The sequence below is a fragment of the Neovison vison genome, chromosome 1 (genome assembly GCF_020171115.1).
Source record: "Neovison vison isolate M4711 chromosome 1, ASM_NN_V1, whole genome shotgun sequence".
Classification (NCBI taxonomy): Eukaryota; Metazoa; Chordata; class Mammalia; order Carnivora; family Mustelidae; genus Neogale; species Neogale vison.
In genome coordinates, this window is record NC_058091.1 from 166833867 (window position 1) to 166847418 (window position 13552).

Sequence of the window (13552 nt, forward strand, 5' to 3'; positions counted from 1 at the left end):
ATTTTGTTGATGGGTTTCCTTAGCTGTGCAGCAGCTTCTTAGTTTGGTGAAGTCCCACTTGTGCATTTTTGCTTTTGGTGCCTTTACTTTTTACTTTTTTGAATCCAAAATATCACCACCAAATCGAGGAAATTACTGCCCCTGTTTTGTTTTAGGAATTCTGTGGTTCTGGGTCTTATGTTCAATTCTTTGATCCATTTTGAGTTGATTTTTGTGTACAGTATAAGATAGTGGTCCTGTTTCATTATTTTGCATGTTGCTGTCTTTCCCAGAACACCATTTATTGAAGAGAACATCCCTTCCCTGTTGTATATTATTAACTCCTTTGTTGTAAATTAATTAGACAAAATGTGTGGATTTCTGGGGTCTCTATTTTGTTCTATTGATCTGTGTCTTTTTTTTTAAGGGGGGTGCAGGGGAGGGAGCAGAGTGAGAGAGAGAATCTTAGTAAACTCCACATTGAGCGCAGAACCTGACACAGGGTTGTCCCACAACCCTGAGATCATGACCTAAGCCGAAATCAGGAGTCGGGTACTTAACCAGCTGAGCCTCCCAGGCATCCCTGTGTGTCTTGTTTTATGCCAGTACTATACACTTTTGATTAGTACAGATTCATAATATAGTTCAAAATAAGGAAGCATGATATTTCGAGCTTTATTTGTCTTTCTCAGAATTGCTTTGGCTATTCAGGCCCTTTTGTGGCTCCATGCAAATTTTAGTATTATTTGTCCTATTTCTGTGAAAAATACCATTGGACTTATGATAGGGATTGCATTGAATCCCTATTCAATAGAGTAGATTGCTCTGGGTAATATGGGCATTTTAACAGTATTGATTCCTCCAATCAAAATATCTATTTGTTTCTTCCTTAGTTTCTTATATCGATGTCTTATAATTTTCAGTATACAGCTCTTTTACCTCCTTGGTTGAATTTATTCCTAAGTATTTCATTCTTTTTGATGCAGTTGTGAATGGGATTGTTTTCTTTTCTTTTTAGTAATTCATGAGTAGTGTCTAGATATGCAACAGATCTATGTGCGTTGTTTTGTATACTGTAGCTTTACTGAGTTTATTTGCTGTAACAGCTTTTTGGTGGAATTTTTAGGGTTTTCTATATATAATGTCATGTCATTTACAAATAGAGAGTGTTTTACTTCTTCCTTTCAGATATGGATGCCTCTTACATTTTTTTCTTGCCTAATTGCTCTGGCTAGGACTTCCAGTGCTATATGTTAAATAAAGGTAATGAGAATGGACATCCTTGTCTTGTTCCTGATCTTAGAGGAAAAGGTTTTAGTTTCTCACTGTGGAGTATGATGTTAGTTGTGGGCTTGTCTTATAGGACCTTCATTATGTTGAAGTACAGTCCCTTTATACCCATTTAGTTGAGAGTTTTTATCATAAATAGAGTTGAATTTTGTCAGATGCTTTCCCTGCATCTTTTGAAATGATTGTGTGGTCCCAAAATGGAGGCATTTGTTAATGTAGGGTACCACATTGTTGTGGAGGTTGAACCATCATTGCATTCCTGGAACAAATCCTGTTTGATACAGTGTGTAATCCATTAAATATGTGTTTGAAGTTATGTTCCAGATGGCCCAGTCTTTGTTAATGTTGTCTCTCTGTCCAACTCATTAATACTAGAAGTACTAGAAGAGGTGATAGATAAAACAGGAATGCTTCCATATTCTTTCCTCTTCTGCCCAAGAGTTAATAATGCCTTCCCATGTTGCCAGCTTTCCGTTATAAGTTCTGGCGATACACATACAATGTGTGACTATACCATAGTGTGTACTTGATATTTGCTGAGAGACTAGATCTCAGGTGTTTCCACCAAATAAAAAAATAATAATAAAGGTAACTAAATGAGGCAATGGATATATGAATTCACTTGACTGTGGTGATCATTTCACAGTGTGTATCAAGTCACATTGTGTACTTTAAATATATGTAGTTTTTGTTTATTAATTATACCTCAGTAAAGCTGGGGGAGGGGAGGGGAATAATGCCTTCCAAGACTCTCCTGCCTGGTGGTATCCTCATACCCTTCTGTGCATCAGCAGTGTTGAGGTATAGAGTGGCTTTGCTTGGCCATTGTGGGGGTTTGTTGGTAGCCAAGAAAATGGAACCCTCTATTTAGTCCTCTCTCTTAATTGTCACTTCCTTGTTTCTCAACAGGGATTTCAGTCTTGTGTGTTTAGGTGAATGATGATGCTCTCAGTCAGGAATTCCATAGTGGGAACATCACATTTGATGGGGGAGAATAATGAGTTGGTGATACTCAGTATTCATGGAGAAATATATAGCAGACAGTTGAAAATTGCAGAATAAAACACAAGAGAGAGATTTAGACATTACATACATACAGGTGTTGGTTGAAGCCGTGGGAGTGGGTAAGATTGCCCACTGAGAAGAGAGGGCTCGGGGCAGATGCTTGGTGAAAGCCTTCCATTTAAGAGGCTGGCAACAGGAAAATAAGAGTAGGCAGAGAGGTGAGAGGAAAGTGTGGTGAACAGAAGTCAACAGAAAAGAGAGCTGCAGGAAAACTCGTACTCAATGTGTAATGCTTTTGTGGAATGGGGAGTGATGTGGATTAGGTAATTAACACATACTTCCATTGCACTGTGGTATACTAGTCCAAGGACTGAGCACGATTTTTAGTTATTTTTATTTGCTTCATCTCTCTTACATGAAGTACTTGTTGTATCAGTTGTAATAGAAATTATTTTTGAACATAACTTTTCAGGTGAAGTGATTTGTATTAGTCATCATTTGAAATTATCTTAAGATGCTTTTTATTATGTCATGGAGAACATCCAGCAGATATATTTAAGTTGTAAGGATGTGAAAAATAATCAAAATCCATTTGAGATATGCAATAACTAAGTATAGAAGACAAATGATAATGGATAGCTATTGACAATTAAATTTGCTGACAGGTCAGCTCTGTATGACCCTTCTTGCAGTGTTGACTGATATATCCAGCACTCTAGGTGTACGGAGATATTCTGTTGTTGCCTTCTTGTTGCCTGGGTGGCTCCGTGGGTTAAGCCGCTGCCTTCGGCTCAGGTCATGATCTCGGGGTCCTGGGATCGGGTCCCGCGTCGGGCTCTCTGCTCAGCAGGGAGCCTGCTTCCTCCTCTCTCTCTCTCTGCCTGCCTCTCTGCCTACTTGTGATCTCTCTCTGTCAAATAAATAAATAAAATCTTTAAAAAAAAATTCCATACAAAAAGGCAATGACTTGTAAAAATTTGTTTCTTTACAATAAGTATAAGCAAAGAAGCAAAACTTGCCAACTCGGAGAAAAATAAGGGACACATTTATTTTACTTTTAAAATATACTAGACTCAAAGCTGCAAAGTAGATAAAATAACATTTGAGAACCTTTACAATTAAAATGTTTTCTTCAGCTTCTTCTCATCATAAGAAGCAGAAGACAATGGAATAATATCTTCAAAGTGCTGAGAATTTTTTACCTAATTAAGCTGTCATTCAAGAATGGGATCATCTGAAAGATGTTTTCAGATATAAAAAGACAAGTTTACTCGAAACCCTGACTTTACCCTGAACAGATCCTTATTTGAAGGAACATCAAAGGGATGTTCTTACTATTCTTATAAGGAAGGAGGAAATGAAAGACAGAAGGAAAAAGTAAGATATGAAGAGGATAGCGATGATTAATTTTTTAAAAAATTTATTTATTAGAGGGGCACCTGAGTGGCTCAGTTGGTTAGGCATCTGCCTTGGGCTCAGGTCGTGATCCTGGAGTTCTGGGATTGACCCCTGGGTCAGGCTTCCTGCTCAGCAAGGGAGCCTACTTCTCCCTCTCCCTTTGCCTACTGCTTCCCCTGCTTGTGTGGTGCCCTCCCTTTCTCTCTCTCTCTCTCTCTGTCAAACGAATAAATAAAATCTTAAAAAAAAAAAGATTTTTTTTTTAATTCCACTCCCCACTTGAGTTTTGGGAGGGGTGAGGGGAGAGAATTTTTACACAAACTCCCTGCTGAGCACAGAGCCTTATGGGGGCTTGACTTCACAATCCTGAGATGGTGACCTGAGCTGAAACCAAGAGTCAGAGGCTTCACCTACTGTACCGCTCAGGGGCCCCTGTCATGGTTCATTTTAAGTATCACTTTTACTGGGCCAGAGGATGTCTAGGTGATTTGGTCAGATATTCTGGGTGTTTCTCTCAGGGTATTTTTAGATGAGATTAACATTTAAGTTGGTAGACTGAATAAAGTGGCTCAAAGGAGATTGCCATCCCTGATGTGTGTGGGCCTCGTCTAATCAGTCAAAGGCCTGCATAAAACAAAAGAGCTGATTTTCCTTCCAGTAAGAGAGAATTCCTCTTGCCTGACTGGTTTTGCATTGGGAGATTGGCCTTTCCCTGCCTGCAGACTCAAACTGAAACATTAGCTCTTCCTGGGTCTCAAGCTGCTAGGCTTCCGACTAGAGCCACACCATTATCTCTCCAGTTTGCTGACTTACCCTGCAGATCTTGGGGCTTGTCAGCCTCCACAGCCCCATGAGCTAATTCCTTACACACCATCTCTTTATACACACATGTATCTTATTGGTCTGTTTCTCTGGAGATCCTAGACTAACATAAGGACTGACCAGTATCTGTAGGTAACATTCAACAAGCATTGACCATATGAAACTATAAATATTAGGGATGGGGTAATTAGAGCAAGGTAGATCTGAGTAAGGGTAATTATAGGTAAGATGAATGGGGGCGGTTGGAACTGCATCTGGCAATAGATCGAATGGTGGCCTCCCAGAAGATGTGTCGGTGACCTAATCCCCAGAACCTAGGAATGTGGAAACCTTATTTGGAAAAAATTACATTGAAGAAGTAATTAGATGAAGATCTTGAGACGAGAGCACCTTGCATTAACCAAATGGGCCTTAAATCCAACAGTAAGTGTTCTTAGAGATAGAAGTGAAGGCATGGGCACAGTGGAGAAGGCCACAAGCAGACAGAGGCAGAGGTTGGAACAATGCAGCCAGAAGCCAAAGGTTGCCAGGGGCCAGCAGAAGCTGGAAGAGTCAAGCAAGAGTCTCTCCCCTGAAGCTTTTTGGAGGGCACGTGAGCCTGCCAGCACCCTGACTGCAGACATCTGTCCCTCACAACTGAGAGAGAATACATTTCTGTTGTTTAAGCCACCAGGTGTGTAGTGGGTTTTGGGGGGGTAGCCCTGTGAAACCAGTACATATTTTAAGAGCCTGTATTCTTCAGGAAGGAACTAGAGACATTGATGAAATGTAAACTCTTTATCAAGTATGCATGTTAACATTTTAAGAGTAACCTCTTAAAAAAATAGGACTTGAATATATAAATGGAGGAAAAGAGGGGAATAGAGAAAATGTGATCAGTGCTTTCAGAAGTAGGGACAGATGGAGGAAAGTATAAAGAACTTAGGAATCGCAGGATACAGGAGGACAAAGTGAAGTAACGGAAACGGATCCAAGTCTTCCTGTAAGCAGTATGCATTCACTAACCCTGGCGGTTGAGGCTCCGTTTGCAGTCTAATGAAAGAGAGACCCGCAGGCTGCTTCTCAGAGTAGTGATCTGTGCAAAAGTAAATAGGATTAAAGGGAGCCGAGTCTCCTGAAACGGCAGCATCAGTATTTAAAATAACTGTGCTTCCTTCTGATCACATTAAGTAACGAGATCTAGCAGTGGGTCTGATCATCTTGATTACCGGTGTTGGGTAGGGGGAAGGGATGAGAAAATTAGAGGAACCAAGTAGATAGGAGGTTAAGAGAAAAATGGAACTTACAAATGAGTTAATGAGAAATTAAGACAAAAGGAAAGCAGAGCATTTCAACAAGATTAAACAAATACTGAAGATAAATAATGAAAAGATGGTAGATTAAAGTGAAAATGTAGGGGCCTGAGTGGCTCAGTTGGTTAAGCAACTGCCTTCAGCTCCGGTCATGATCCTGGAGTCCCAGGATTGAGTCCTGCATTGGGCTCCCTGCTTGGGAGGGAGTCTGCTTCTCCAGCTGCCTCTCCCCTCTCATGCTCGCTCTCTCTTTCTCAAATAAATAAATAAAATCTTTTTTAAAAAGTGAAAATGTAGAAATCGTAAGAGTAAGTTATCTGTGGATGTGGATGAAGGGATGAAAGCTAGACATTTAAATCCAGTCGCTGAACATTAAAAATTAAGAAACTGGAAATGCAAATAAGGAATTGTTTTGTCCTTTGAATCGTAAAATTAGAATTTAACAGAGGGAAAATAAGGAAATTCAGGAGAAGCAGCAAGAAACCTAAAGATGAGATTATAATCTCATGTAGAACTAGGGAGCAAAGAGCCAGAACTTACCTGATCAGAGAAACATCTAGACCCAGGGTAACTAGTTAGGCTTACCTTTATTTTTACGTCTTTCATAGGAAGCAGCTGGCAGAACGCCACGCTGGTCAGAACACTACCCCAGGAAACAGTGGTCTTTGGCATAGACTCTTTGTGTCCGTTTTTGTTCAGTCTCCGTATGTCGTTCTCCCATTTCTCCCTTCGCCTAGAGGTCCAGTGCCTCTTCTGTGCCACACGTACTGGAGGAGATGCTGGGTCTCACGCTCGAGGAGAGACTCCGAGCAAACAGCCAGTTGCTAGGACGGTAAGATGAATGCTAAAGTGTGTGTCATCTCAGGGTGCCATGGAAACAGAGCACCCAGCTCAGGCTCAGGAGGCCAGGAGGGTGTTCCGGAGGGGAGATTTTAGCAGAATCCTGAGGTTTGGGAGGATGTCAGCAAGGAAACAGGGGGCTGGGCCTTTCAGAGGGAGGAACCAAGATACCCGGGCTCTGAGAGCGGGAGGCGCCCCAGGGGAGCTGGCTGTGCCCCGGCCCAGCAGGACTCTTCCCTATGGCAGTGGATTGGTGGTTCTCGGGTGCGGGAGGAGACAGGACCCACACAGTAACGCCGTGACCGCTACACACTAGATGGGGCACTTGCATTTTCCCACAACGAAGTCTAAGTCAGGTGAACCAAAGTGGGAGTTTCGGGCTGCTTGGGCAAGACAGAGTTAGTTTATTGACTGACATCATCACTCACAGAACCCTTGAAATATTTACATGCTCCTTGTGCTGGGATATTCTTCCTCTGTTCCCACCGCAGATGGTGTCATCTTTTCAGAACTTGATTCTCTTACATTGATATAGTGTTGCAATGGGGGTTATGTGTCATCTTGATTGTCACGAGAGTTCAGGAGAAGGGCTTCATCTTTATCCTCTGTTCTGGTGCTGGTCCCTTCTGCACCCCCTGCTCACTGCCTAGCGATTTTCCAGTGTTCCATCTGAGTTCCAGCCCCCACGAGACCTTCACCGTTGTGTGGCTCTTTTCCTGGGTCTCTAAGCACCCTTCACGTTGTACTACTAACCAGTTTGCTGAGATTTCATTTCTGTGTCCAGCGTCCAACCTCAGTACACCTAGAGGTTCCTTGAGACTCAAGACCAAGGTGTTGGGTTGTTGCTAAGCATCTGTGTTGGTTGAGGTGAGGGTTCCGTAATTGTTCCTGTCAGTAGCTGTTTGGTTCTTATCAAGGAGTGAGATTCTCATTACTGTTTCTGGATTCAGCAGGAAAGGCCATACAGAAAAAAAACAGAAGTTTGGTCTCTCTGCAATACGACATTTTTTCAGGTTTATTTAAGTATAATTCACAAAATTGTAAGATATTGTAATGCAGTATTTTATATCATCTGTAATTTCATGTTTTTACAATAACTTCCTCAGAGTTTTTCCTGACATTATCAAATGCAAAGAAGTCAGAGGTGAAGTCCTTCTCTAGATTTGGCAGGTTTAAAAAAAAAAAAAAAGGAAGTAAAATGATTTTGAATTTGAGCAAAATTGCTATTGATAAATTTTAATGCTTCTTAATTGCGTAGATATTTGATGCCATACTGCGTCCTCACGTAATAAATTGCTTCAAGTGTAAGCAACTGGTATTACATTGCGAAGTAGGACTACTGAACCCATTCGTCTTCAGTCCTCTTGGGAAGTTGTGTTAGAGCTGTTCACATTTTCACTGTTCAAGTTATATTTTAATTACAGGAAGGGATGAATAGATAAAATAAACACATGACAGTATTAAGTGGTTATGAAAACCTCTTACTTTCTTTTTCCAAATAATGAAACCTCCTTCCTTGAACAGGAGCTTGAATATCTTATTCTCCCTTATTATTTCATATTCTTGCTGATATAAATGTTCACAAAGTCCTTTTATGGACTATGACTTGGGTGAATTTTGGGAACAAGGATATTCTTCCGCTCATATAGTCTGTTGTTGGAATTTGTTTGAGTCCTGCAGTTGTGGGTAGAATCTGTTCTTAGTGGGTGGGGATTCCTTAAGAGAATTTTCAAGTTCTCCTTCAGTATGTTTGGTAGATTTTGCTCCATGGTTGCATCCTTTCCTGTGTCTTTTCGGTCTTGGAAATTATGACTGTTATCTTCTAAGAAGACGATGACACTGTCAGCGCCACAGGGATAGGGAATGAGACGGGAGCAGTAGGTGTTAGGAGCCGGGGATGTGGGGCGGACATGTGCTCTGAGCTGTGGGTGGATTTCACACACATTGATGCAGAAAATCCCCACGGCACCAAACTAGAACACTAGGACCAGATAAGATGAAACCCATAAAACTAAAGGAAAGGGAGTTGATTTTTTTTAAGATTGTAAGTGTGTATGTATATATGTATGTATGTTTGTATTGAATGCATGCGAGAAAGCGTTCAGGGAAGGGGCAGAAGGAGAGGGAGAGAGAATCTCAAGCAGACTCCCCGCTGAGCACAGGGCTTAATACCTCGGCCCTGAAACCATGACCTGAGCCGAAATTAAGAGCCAGATGCTCTAACTGAGCCACCGAGGTGCCCCCAAGAGAACTAATTTTTTTAAAGCACTTAAGAGTAGAGGAATTACTGTAGCCTTTTTCACATATATAACTCGCATGAGGTAAGAATTTTAACTCCGTCTTTGTTAGTAAAAGTTGAAGATGAGATCATTGAGCCCAGGTGGTTGTTCAGCTAGTGAATAATTGATCTAGAATGTGAGCCCCGTGTCTTGCTGATTCCATGACCGTCTTGTTGTTTCCTCCTTACGGCCCTGGGAGTATGTGTGAAATCATAGGGAGCACAGGATAAGTTATAGAAAAGTGACCATTTTGCTGAAGTATATACATCCTTTTGGGTATTCTTGATTCTGCATATTCTTCCAGGGTTTTTGCAGCAGTGTGTTATGAAAAATAACAAAACACTTAAACCAGCCCTTTGCTTGCTCTCTATGTATGGTATTGGAGGTTTTTCCAAGACAGGTTATCTAACACATAGCCTAAATGCTTCTATTCTAAAGCAGCATGATTATCTGGGAAACAGATTCCACTGCAAGTGAACAGTCTGTTTCAGGATTTCCGAGTTTCACAATGCCTTCAATGTGTCTTTCAGTAAATAGTTGACTACTGGGGCACCTGGGTGGTTCAGTCATTAAGCGTCTACCTTAGGCTCAGGTCATGATCCCAGGATCCTGGGATCTAGCCCTGAGAGGGGATTGGGCTTGCTTCTCCCTCTCCTTCGGCCCCTCCCCCAACTTGTGTGTGCATGCACACGTGTTCTTTCTCTCCTTCTCAAATAAAATCTTTAAAAATAAACAAAATAAGGTGGCCTGGGTGACTCAGTTGGTTAGCAACTGCCTTCAGCTCAGGTCATGATCCTGGAGTTCTGAGATCGAGTCCCGCATTGGGCTCCCAGCTCCATGGGGAGTCTGCTTTTCCCTCTGACCTCCTCCTTGCTCATGCTCTCTCTCACTGTCTCTCTCTCAAATAAATAAAATATTTTTTAAATGTAAAATATGTTAAAAAATAAAAATTAAAAAAAATAATTGACTGCTAAAATTGTGATATAGGCTTTTTTCCCATCCATTTACTTTGACTGAGAAAGGACTCAAGTTTCAGAGTGCAGAAATTGTTTAAGGAAAGGGGTGATATTTGTCAACAATGTAAATCATGACATTGTGAAATTATTTATGTCTCAGTTGTGTCAGGAGACCTCTGATAGCAAATACACTCATTATGATCCCTCACCGCGATAATAAGAGAATTTGGGGGGAAATACAGTGTAAGTGGGAATGATAGATGTACCATTTTTCCCAAGTTAGTTGGCATTTCTACACTGTGTGGTTTAAGTGGTGTGAACGTTTCATTTCTCCGGCTAAGTAGTGTGCTTCCAGGACATGGAAAGATGTATTTCCCCACTGATGTCACCTTTTAATACAGTCGATTATTAATACTGATTTCGTGTTTTTATTATTTATTTGCTTTTACTGTTACTCTCTTGCCCTTCCTGCTCCCACCCCCACCCCAGCCAGTGCAGAGCTTAGGGCCGTCCTCTGGCACTGCAGATGGCGGTCTGCAGACTTCTCCATTGCGATTCTTACCCCCTCACCTTCTAGACCACCCTGCCGGTTCAAGTTCACCTGCTAGAAACATGAGGAGAGGGGGAGAGGGAGGAACAGCCAGGGCAGAGGTGGGCAGGGCTGTCGTGACCATCTGTGCTGCCTCGGAGAGAGGAGCCTGGCCTTACAAGCTGCTGTGTACTTACCGGTTTCTGGAACAGACTCTCCCCCCAGATCCACAGCAATAGCCGTGTAATCAGGGTCCCCAAGGGAGTGTCCTGGGGTCTGCATGCATGTTGTTAGACAAGTAACAAGTTGTCTTATATATAGTAAAGTTAATATATATATCTTAATATATATATAGTATATATAGTAATATAGTATAGTAATATACTATATGTAGTTAGTATATATAGTATATATGCTATATATATAGGATATAGTAAAGTTAATATATATATCTTAATGTAGAATTGTAATTTTTACCAACAAATGTAAATTACAGGAATAATCTAGTTTCTAGTTTCATGTTATTTTAACTATTTGAACTTCCGATACAAGCCAGAACTTACCTTTGTAATTTCCTTAGATACTTAAGAAGAAATTTGTTCAAACATGCTTGAATTTCAACAAGCCACTTGGTAACTGAAGCAAAGGTTAGTTTGGCTGCCTCATTTACCTCAAGCAAAATCAGTCTCTCTCTGCAGCGTGGGGGTGGGGTGAGACAGGGTGAGAAGAGGGTGGGGGTAGGGTAGGGGTGTGGAGAGAAGAGTAAGTCCAACGAATGAGCAGAAGTCATGGGTAGATCACTCAGTCACCTGGGTGTTGGGGGATGAGGGTGTCTCTGTTTGCCCCCTCTCTTCACCAGCCTACACTGGGCATTGTCAGTCTGTTTTTCCTTTGTCAGCCTATGAAGTTAAACAGGATTTTTTCACGGTTTTCATTTGCATCACAGGTAACATGTTAATGGAGCCTCTCTCTCCCTGTACAGATGAGGGTTCAGGTTCATGGGTATATTCATAGCTCTGCTGGCAGAGAGCTGTTCAAAGTGCTTTGGATACACCCAGTATTTGGGGAACAGTTGAGCACTTTGATAAAGATTTGATTGATCTTATTTATGTTGAGAAAAATTAATGTTGTTTTTTTCTTTTCTGTTTAGTTGCTGATCATCTGGGCTGTGATCCTCAGACACGGTTCTTTGTCCCTCCTAACATCAAACAGTGGATTGCCTTGCTGCAGAGGGGAAATTGCACATTTAAAGAGAAAATATCACGGGCTGCTTTCCACAATGCAGTTGCCGTAGTCATCTACAATAATAAATCCAAAGAGGAGCCTGTCACCATGACTCATCCAGGTAAACAGAACAAGGGGGGTTGTAAATTTTGTTGTTCCTTCTAGAAATTAGTGCTTTGTAGGTAAGCATTCTACCACCACAGAACCACATCATTTACAACATAATTCTATGATTACATTCATTTTTTAATATTCATTTTTGGTATTACCATTCGTTTCTTGAGATGCATGTCTTTTTCCTTTAGTTGAATTTGTTTCTTAAATAATGATTTTGAGAGTCTGTAAAACTTGCACTTACTAAATAACTGGCTGTGATGGAATCCTTAGTCATTTTGCATTTCTACATTTCACTTAATAACTTTGCAAAATGACATGTTCCATTGAATGACATGTTCCATTGAGAATCATTCATCTAGGTTATGGACTCTGAAGGATTACCTCTTCGAGGAGGATTCTTTTTATCTTATCAGGATAAATGTCTAAACGGACTCAGTAGTAACTGTCTTCATTTCTTGTGGGAGCATTTGAGGCTATCTCTAATTTAACTGCTTTAGTAACAAGAGTTGCAATTTATTGAGCACTTACTATATATATGCCAGCACTGGACTGCAAGGGGTTTTGGGGGGGGGGTTGTTTTTTTAACAGACTTTATTCTTCAGAGCAGTTTTATGCTCCCAGCAAAGCTGACTGGAAAGTACGGAGATTTCCCCTATAGCCCCACACAGGGAGGGCCTCCCTCACTATCGGCCTCCCCGTCTGGAGCAGTGCATGCGTTACAGGTGGTGAATCTACAGCGATGACTTCTAATTACCCACGGTCCATAGTTTACTTGGAAGGTCACTACTGCTATGGAACATTCTATGGGTTTGGACAGATTTGTACCCACTGTGATGGTATCATACCGACTATGTTCACTGCCCTAAACATCCTCAGCGCTCTGCCTATCCATCCCTTCCCCCATCCCTCCCATTTTTCCACCCCTTGGCAACCACTGATAATTTTTTTTTACTGTTTCCATAGTTTTGCCTTTTCCTGAATGTCCTGTAGTTGGAATCATAACAGCATCTAGCCTGTGCATACCGACTTCTTTCAGTTTGTAGCATACATTTAGGTTTCCTCCCTGTCTTTTCATGGCTTGATGGTGCATTTCTTTTAAGTGCTGAACAGTGCTCCATTTTCCAGATGTACTGCAGTTTATCTGTCACCTACTGAAGGACATCTTGCTTACTTCTGAGTTTTGGCAATTATGAATTAAGCTGCTGTAAACATTCGTGTGCAGGTTTTTATCTAGATGTTTTGTTTAGTTTTCAGATCCTTAGCTTTGCGCAGTGGCAGTATCGTAGCCAATGAGGTTTATCCGAGGCGCGATTATTGCTAATTGAAAACTTTTCTCAGATCCTTTGGGTGTGTGATTACTGAGTTACATGGTAAGCGCGCATTTCATTTTATAAACTGCCAGACCGTCCTCCCCAGCGGCTGTACCGTTTTGCGGGTCCACCAGCAATAAATGAGAGTTTCTCTTGTCCCACATCATCGCAAGCTTTGCTGCCATCTGTGTTCTGGATTGTGGCCATTCTAATGAGTTGTTTTAATTTGTGTTTCCCTGCTGACATGATGTGGCACTTTTAATCCATGTTTTCATCATCCTTGCCGTAGCTGTACATGGTGTAGGAACTCCCATCTTCTAGAACCAGGAGAGTGCGGCAGGAGTCAGACCAGCGGGTTCGCCAGTAGTCTGTCATCTCCCAGAATTGAAACCTAGATAAAGCTAAGTCTGTGTTCATAAAGGTTTTAAAGTTTAATGTCGTATTTAAAGAGTGTTAGACACAATCAGTTTTAGACAGTAATCTTGCAGAGGCATCTGCACCCCAATTGAGG

The 13552-nt window shown here is 41.3% G+C and overlaps 1 protein-coding gene and 1 pseudogene across 1 annotated transcript in view; both read left to right on the forward strand.

Annotated features, from left to right (window-relative positions):
- Window positions 1-13552, forward strand: part of RNF130 (ring finger protein 130) — a 102151-nt gene that overhangs the window by 20126 nt on the left and 68473 nt on the right. Inside the window, exon 2 of the mRNA XM_044262448.1 lies at window positions 11541-11735. Coding sequence (XP_044118383.1) covers window positions 11541-11735 — 195 coding nt within the window. The remainder of the gene's footprint in view (window positions 1-11540; window positions 11736-13552) is intronic.
- LOC122897016 lies at window positions 12992-13151 on the forward strand (annotated as a pseudogene).